At 38.7% G+C, this 8,963-nt stretch overlaps 1 protein-coding gene across 2 annotated transcripts in view; it reads left to right on the forward strand.

The window, feature by feature from the left end:
- The window catches only part of kcnh1a (potassium voltage-gated channel, subfamily H (eag-related), member 1a), a 51,633-nt gene that overhangs the window by 14,474 nt on the left and 28,196 nt on the right, over positions 1-8,963 (forward strand). The window contains exons 5-7 of one of the 2 annotated variants that reach the window (XM_005727292.1): positions 2,540-2,658; positions 2,993-3,385; positions 8,515-8,541. In XM_005727292.1, the coding sequence (XP_005727349.1) occupies positions 2,540-2,658; positions 2,993-3,385; positions 8,515-8,541 (539 nt within the window). The remainder of the gene's footprint in view (positions 1-2,539; positions 2,659-2,992; positions 3,386-8,514; positions 8,542-8,963) is intronic. The other variant, XM_005727293.1, reaches the window with a different exon arrangement.

Consider the following 8,963-nt stretch of genomic DNA (forward strand, 5'->3'; position numbering starts at 1 on the left):
GTCACAGGCTGCATCCGCGTTGGCCGAGGGGGGGACATACGCTGTTATCGCGATAACATAATAGAACATGAATTAGTGCAAGAGTGCATCCAGTAATAGGGGCAAAAACAGGGTTTGTCGTTAACATGAAACTGAAATTATAGTTCAGGCTTGAGCATCAACAGGTAGGATGAAAAGACATGTATGTTTGTGTTCCCTGCACTGATACTGGAGACTGTAGTAACATACTGCCAAAACAGCGTTTGGAGGGTTGATGGACAAATGCATTTCATCACTATAAAAAATAAATTTATGTGCACTATAGGGCACTAAACTAACTAGCAGTTGCCAGTTTCCACATGTAGCAGAGAGGGAGTGGTATTTTTAATAATTAGGATTCATCCTTTAATTCACCATTTAATTCATTGGACATAGGTCCAATATTTCCACTCATCTGTGCTCTATTTTTTAGTTTTCACCAACTCTTTAGTGAAATGTATGATTCTGAATCCTCAACAGTGTACACCAGCCAGTGGCTAACTTTGTCTGTCTGCTGCTTGGTGCTCAGTAGGCTGCTTTTGCTGAAAACAGCAGCCTGCTGTGACCATAAACAACATTAATGAGAGTGAACCAAAGCCACCCACGCAATTTTGTTGACCAAAAGATGCAGAAACCTAAACATTGTGTGATATGATCAATTTTTCGACCTGATAGATTTGTGGAAATAAAAACAAAACACACAATAAGTTGCACTGTGTATGTTTGTGCACAAATATCCCTTCTTAAAAATGTCTATCATGACTCTGATTTTTTGTATGAGTACAGTAAGTATACCCTTACTGTTTTCACAGAAATTAAGACGGTAAGTAGCAGCCAGGTGCTGCTAATCAAATTCACTTGATTAATTGATCATCAGTAAGTGTGACCACCTCTATAACAGGAAACGTTTTTTTTCTGGCCCGGAGCATTCAGCTTTGTGTGTACACAATGCCACAATCTTCCCATTAGCAGACGTACCTGCAAATTTACACAAGGTCAGACCGTGTAACGTTAAGAGAAACTGCAAAAATCCAAGGGCTTCATCTTAGACCAGGGGTGCCCAATCCCGGTCCTCGAGAGCTACCGTCCTGCAGCTTTTAGATGCATCCTTGTTCCCACACACCCGAATCAAATGAATGGCTTGTTATCAGGCCTTTGCCAAACACGATGGCATGCTGAAGAGGTAATCAAACCATTTGATTCAGCTGTGTTGGAGTAGGGATGCATCTAAAAGCTGCAGGGTAGTAGCTCTCGAGGACTGGGATTGGGCAGCCGTGTCTTAGACTCTACAGGCCTCAGTTAGCATGTTAAATGTTAAACTTCGCAACTGCATAATTAGAAAAAGCCTGAACAAGTACAGGTTGTTTGGAAGTGTTGCCAGGAAAAAGCTTATTCTCTCTAAAAAGGCACATGGCAGCACTGCTTAGGTTTTACAAACCTACATCTGAGCAAACTGCAGAAGTTCTCTAACAATGTCCGTTGACCATAATGCACTGTGCTACATTTGGTGAAAGCAAACACAGCATATCAGCACAGATACCTCATACCAAGCACGGTGATGGAGGGGTGATGATTTGGGCTTGTTTTGCAGCTTGCTCAACCATGAACTCCTCATTATGCCAAAGTATTCTACTGTCAAATGTGAGAGCGTCTGTCAGACAGTAAAAGCGTAGTCAAAACTGGGTCATGCAACAGCACAGTGATCCCACTCATAGCAGCAAATCTATGACAAACTGCCATAGTCCAGTTGAAGGCCAGATTCAACCTGCCTAAAAAGCTGTGATGGGAACGTAACAGATCTGTGCAAATGCCCACAAACCTCAATGAACTGAAGCAACATTGTAAAGAGAAGTAGGTCAAAATTCCTCCACAAAGATGCGACTGACTGATCACACATTTCAAGTTATTGCTGCTAAAAGTGGTTCTTCAAGCTACTATATGATAATGTATGTTTCTAAGCATATGACAGAAGATATAAACAGACCTATACTCATGATCTCATGAGATCGTATATGATCAGGTGGTCTGACAATGTCCATGAAGGTAACTTAAAAAATTAAACACAGGACTATAGAAAACCACATCCTGTCAGTGGTTGACTAACATTTTATGATGAACTTTTCTTTAATTCGCCTGGACCAAGAACTTAACAGTTTTTTAAAACCCAGAGGCTGTTATCATGTTCTGTCCTATTTGGCTTTTAAGACTTTTGCTGGGCAGTTTGTATCAGGAGCCTTGAAACCGTGTTTCTTGGCTTGGCCTTTTGTAAAAGTGAGGAATCATGAATTTATTCAAACTGAAATCTGAAGCTTGTTGAAGTTGTTGATGCCCTGCATACCCAGATAATAATCAAGCTTTAATATGCATACGTAGCAGATGCTGAGCAAATGTTCAATACTGAAAAAAGTGATTTCAGAGCCACAACTCTACAAGCAGCGAAAGCGTGTTGTAGCCCCTGGAAAAATCTGAAGTATCAAGACTCATATTGAAAATTTGCTTTCTGTCCGTGTTTAATGATCAGGCTGGGGAAAGTTCGCCCGGCTGACTCGTGCTCTAACAAGCAGCAGAGGAGTCTTACAACAGCTGCAGCCCACGGTTCACAAAGGAGAGAACGTCCACAAGCACTCCCGCCTCGCTGAGGTAAGGTTCGCTCATTGGATTTAATTTCAGATTTTTTTTCCACTGTTGAAGTTAAATAGTGTTACATTCTGTAGGAAATAAAATGTCCACAGATGTGAGATGGTGCTTAAATGTCATTAGTAGGTGAAAATCTAATAAAAATATGAATATTGTGTATGAAAGGGAAAACGGAGTAAATGAACAAGAGCTAACTTTGGACACATTTTTCATGAGCAGGTGAACTTCAGTCACTAAAAGGATTAGCAAACCTTAGCTGCAGCTTTTTTGGCTCCCCATTGTGGCAATTTACCTGTCTGCGCTGAGCTTCACATATTAACTGGGTTTTTTTGTGCAGGTTCTGCAGCTCGGCTCAGATATCCTACCTCAGTACAAGCAGGAGACTCCCAAAACTCCACCTCACATCATCCTGCACTACTGCCTCTTCAAGACCACATGGGACTGGGTTATCCTCATCCTCACCTTCTACACCGCCATCATGGTGCCCTACAATGTCTCCTTCAAGATGAAGCAGAACAACGTCACGTGGCTGGTGGTAGACAGCATTGTGGATGTCATTTTTTTGGTGGACATAGTTTTAAACTTCCACACCACATTTGTTGGACCTGCCGGTGAGGTCATCTCAGACCCCAAGCTGATTCGAATGAATTACCTTAAGACTTGGTTTGTTATTGACCTGCTGTCATGCCTGCCATATGATGTCATCAACGCCTTCGAGAATGTAGATGAGGTGAGTGCAGCACTGTGCGTATGGCTCAAATGATTTGTTGATTCGAAACCTGACTCCCAAATAATAGCAGATGTTGTTTTTCTTTGCTTTGGCTCATAGTAAACAAAACAGTTGGACTGTCTTGACCTGGCAGAAACTGAATGTATTATTTTTAGGTATTTTTAAGTGGTTACTGGCTGTTTCCCCATTTTCTACTAATCAAGGAATATGAATGCATATCATTTTAGATTAAATCCTTTTAGACTGTTGGTCAGTCTAAATAACGTCTTGAAACACCTTGAAGTAACAAGCAAATTATTCTAAACTGGTGATAAAATAAAAAGCCATCAGCCATATGGACCTTTGGTGGTGTCCGTCATGTCTGGTACCTCAGAGGATGGTGCTTTAAGGGGTTTTTAAGTGATTAGCTTGTCACGCGTCACTTTGTAGGTGACATTTTGTCACTGGTGATCATTCCAGCCTCCGGTTGCCTAGGTAGTAGGCCCCTGATGTGTTTACCATCTGTCATCAGTAAATCAACAGTATCCTTCGCTGTTGTATCCTTGTCTTAGAGCTGGTCTTTTTGCCCGTTGTTACACTTGAAGTCACTAATTGTCAATGAATTTCTGGCTGCCATGTCGATTCCTCTCTGGATGCCACCTTAGACTCTTTGTAGTGTTCCCCCAAGCTATTCCCGAAAGGTGTTTGCTGCTAGAGGAGGACACAGCTGTCAGGGAGTGCCTTTATGCTAGACCTGCAAGAATGTTTTAAGATGGAAACAATCACATGAATGCCAGGATTTAAGGATTTTCAGCAGAATATTGAGTAGTAATGAGATGATGAATGCATCTTACTTCAGCTTTCAGTGGTTTTAATGTTGTGGTTAATTCTGATTCTCTTCAGTCAAACTGAATTCATCATTTAACAGTGATGTTTGAAATACATGTTATCCACCGTTATTTTATTTTTTTAAATTTCACTTTAAACAACATGGAAATACACAAATATATTAACATATTAAAGCATGAAATTAATTTTCCACTGTGTAATAACTGATCTCTAAGAAAGTTTTTAAGCTTCCATGTCTTCTTATTAGTAGTTTGACATATGCATCTCTGCAGTAACAATGGGGGAAAGATAACATTGCATGAACCAGGCCTTTGTTTCTTTCCTATAAGGCAGCAAACACAATATAAAACATCTGGATAGGTGTTACTCTGAAATGTGTACACTAAATGGTTTATCGGAGTAGATTAAGCACTGATGCTGGCATGCGCTTCACAGTGACTGCAGCCGCTTATCATGTTCTCTTGCTGCAAACTTCCCACAAGAAGGGACTTAGATTACATACATGGCTGTTAAAGATGAAGACTTTGCTGGTGATAAGTGCATCACTTTGCATCAGATTACTGCTGCATTCTCTGCTGCTTATTCTCTCATCAGTCACCCTAAGAACAGTGTATGTTGTTGTGCGGATAAACAAATGCTCGAGACTCTTAGTTGGATCTTAGTTATTGGATCTAAATATCTCTAAATAAGTTTGTTGCTAAGCGATCATCACTACTCTTCAGCCAATGTAAAGATTTAACAGTTAAAATGAACTTTAATCCAAAGTTTGTGAGATGATTGTGATATATTCTTTACAGCATGTGGTGCCAGCTCTATGACCCTCTCTAAAATGTGAAAATGTACTGTAAGCCCTCTAAACCAATCAGGACTTTTCTTACTTTGGTTTCTCAGAGCCATCAACAGCAACTTCACATTAAGATTAAACAACGGAAAAATAATTTTACTGTTAAAATCAAATTAAAATCCTGTAAATAATGATTTGATGGACAGGTTATTAGGTTACCATGCAGCCATTTAACCACATTATCAACTACTCTGTATCAGAACCTGTTCACTGGTTGTTATTTCGGGTAGGAACATTAAAAAACAACAAGTTTTAATGAACGGCTTAATAATATGCTTGTTTGTGAATAAATGTTCCACTATAGTGATGAGTGTTTGCTGGAGAGCCATCACAGGATCTCGAGATAATTGGCACATTTTAATTTGAGGAAGGAGCGTTAACACTGTTGAACTCGGCCACTCGCCAGTGCTCCACTGTGTCACTGATGCCCTAAAGCCATTAACACCTAATGACAGTTGAATAATCATGGGAAATAGTGCCATTCTACCAGACAAGCACTTTGAGTTAGTCCATTTTTAATGGATAAATTTCAGTTTCATAATGTGATGAAGGAAGGTTTGTTAAAAGCCTAACTTTGGTTGGTTCTCTGAAGGGAAAAAAGGTTATTTGGTCTATTTCGTGATACCATTTCTCATCTGCATTTAGAATAAAGAGAAAAAATAACTTGAAGGAAGGTTTACATGTAAAATATTTTACATGTTTATCTCTCTGTGATTAAAGATGTCCGAGGAGAAAACGCAGCTTCAGAATCTGGCGTAAATGTATCTGGAGATCTTTTTACCCCCCCCTCAAACAAACGTGGCACTTTAAAGTCCTGCATTTGCCAGTATTCATTATATTAGTGTATCATTTTGTGTCTCGGTGTGTGTATATGTGCCACATCTCTTGGTGTGTATGTGTGTAAAACACTGTAATAGCAGTTTACGGCGCAGTTTCTCACTGCGCACTGTTGGGTGTCCCACACAGTATAAGATATGCAGTAGTAAAGCTGATTGGTGGACAGAGAGCATTTAGTTGTGCTTGCAGATCAGGCATTTCAGCCTTTCTAGTATTTCATCGATTCAGCATTCTAAATGCTGACGAGTTCAGTTGACCGGAGCAGTCAGGGGTCAGTAGAAAGGAAAAGCAGCAACCTTTTTGTAGCTTGAATGCTGATGTTATTTGATCGTGTGATGCTCATTAAAGAAAAACTAAACCAACCATGGACTGTCTGAATAGATTTTGTCATTGACACAATCTTTTTGAAAGTATATGAAAGAGCTACAGAGTTCTTCTTAGTTTATTTTTAAAAAAGACAGTTGATTATATAAATTGCTGCCAGTGTAAGTAAATGCATCATTAATTGTAGATTTAAATTGTGAATATTGGCTGGTTTGACAGTAGATTGAAATGTCATTGGGATCAAATATGGATTGTGTTCTTTCACTGAGCATTGAGGTCAAACATTAGCTGGAGTGTTTGATTGTTTAGGTTTTCTTTGTATTATTATAGCGTCTCTACTGTCCAATATAAAATGCCTTAATGTGACTGCTGTTGTAATTTGGCACTATATAAATAAAATTGAATTGAATTTAATGTGTGTTGTATCCAAAATAAATTGGAGACTCATTTTGGCTGACTATACTCTCCTGAATACAAATGCAGCAGATAGCTCTGGAACTCAGAAGCGACTGTTTTTGGTGCATCAGTCAGAACTTGTGGTCACAGGAAATTGAGAGAGCAAGCGGATTTTTGCAAGAGGCCTCTGATGATCAAATTTGCATAACGGAGACCCAAGAGGACCCGACATACTCAGGGAAGTGGAAGCATTGGGGTTATTTTATAACCGATGCACAGCACTACTAGGGATCAGAACTCCCTAGGCTACTAATTCAGCAACTGAACAAACACTGAAGAAATGGTTTTATAGATCCCTTAAAATTCACCTGAAATAATCAGTTATTTTATAGTGTGCATTTCATGCAGGTTAATGCAATTTTAAATTATTTACTGATTACTGAACATAGAGAAAATGATAAAATCATAAATAATACTAAAAACATGTAAAAGCTAATTTTATAGCTAGAAATAAATGTATGAGCCAGGCTACAAAGATGTGCTTTTAGTTTGGTTACATTTTGTCAGTCCTCAGTAACTTTAAAAGTCGTCTTTCATGCAAAAACGGAAAAACTTGCATGCATGTGTGTTTCGATTTCACCATATGGCATCCAGCAGTATCCAGTTGTCTAAGAAACAGAATCATTGCACAGTATAGTCAGTGCAGTATACTGTAAACTGAGCATGCTCGGTATGCACTTGAAAAGACGTCACTTGCTATTCCATTGACGTAGCTGGAATATTATATGATATGTAGCTCTGACAACTAAACACTGCTTGTCAGGTGTTGCTGGCCTTATTCTGTAACATATGTTACTTTTATTCTTCACTCTTTCCATTTTAAAGTGATTATTTGCTTATTATGCTGCCATGGATACAGTGTCGCCTTCTGAAATAATTATCCATTTAGGTGATTGTCATCCATTTATAAGCTGTTTATCAAAACAATATGTCAGATATTCAAAGGTCAGTGGTTTTCTCAGTTGGATATAATTAGAATTTAAAGCTAGTAAAAAAAAAGAGCTATTTACTTGAACTTTCTTTTGAGATACTATTTTACGGACTTGACATTTACCACCTAATTCATAAAAACATCTGCAGCAGCGAAGATAATTATTTGATGCAGCCTTACATGAAACAGTCCAGCCTAACACTTATGTATGCATCTGCTGTGAGTAAGAAATGTGATACGGCAATGGAGGTAATGGATGCATTGGCTGTAAACCGACATCAAAGCCATGACCGCAAACTCAGGATCATCTTCCATTGTGTCTCTGCGACAACTCAGTGACTCCAATTTGTTCCAAATTGCTTTGAGGCAATCCATGGCAAGGGTAAATGAGAGTGAGCAAACAATTGCCTGTGTTATTAAACCGGTATGGAAACATCTTGCTGCTGCAGCAGATCTTAACAGCTGACATGAATAACTTTGATGGCTGTTTTCCCCCAACAGGTTTCCGAATAGAAAAGAGAAGCTCATTAACGGGGAGCCGCTGTCAAAGTTATTCTTGGCAATTTGAAACACTGACCGATTTGGTTTTTCACTCAGGGATAACCCAAAACTACAATAAATGGACCACCTGATGTTGCAAGTGGTTTGAAATAATAAAGCTTTGAGTGCGTGCTTTGCACTGTAAACACTTTCAAAACACAGATAAGAATGTTCCTTTGTGTTTCCTTTTGTTTGATTATTGAATGTTGATTTTTTTTAAACTGTGTTTATTCATCGCTTACCAATGATCAAGTATGTTTTCTCTTACTTGTGCTTCGTTTTTGTTTTCTTCTTTTTATCCCTCCATTCTGTTTGCATGGCCCCCCCATCCTCTTCTGCCTGTGTTCATGCATGGAACGTGATGGGAAGAATTGGAACCACCGAGCTGTCACTCAAGTAGGCTTCAGTTTGATTAGAATATCATAGAATGTGTTTTTATTTTACTTGTAGACACACATTCACACATTGATCAGGCCTTAACAATTATAATAGGTGCACAATGTTCTCAACGAGGATAAGGCAGTATAAATGCATGAACTGTCAAGATAAGATATGGGATTCTTGTTTTTTTTCGCTCTCTCTGCAAAGCTTTTTAATGCCAGGATTGTCTTATGCAATATTTAAAAATGAGGTTCATTAAAATTGCACAAGAGCAGATTGAGTCCTCACATCAGCAATCATTTATGACAAACTGACTATAGTTAAATTTTCAACAAGAGTCATCCTGGGATTAAAAATGTCTTTTAAGATAGTGTGTTTCTAATATAGAGTGGTATACATATATACCACATATACATTGTATAAGAACCACCTCTTGC

Source organism: Pundamilia nyererei, unplaced genomic scaffold (genome assembly GCF_000239375.1).
Source record: "Pundamilia nyererei isolate P.nyererei 1_Seehausen unplaced genomic scaffold, PunNye1.0 scaffold00024, whole genome shotgun sequence".
Classification (NCBI taxonomy): Eukaryota; Metazoa; Chordata; class Actinopteri; order Cichliformes; family Cichlidae; genus Pundamilia; species Pundamilia nyererei.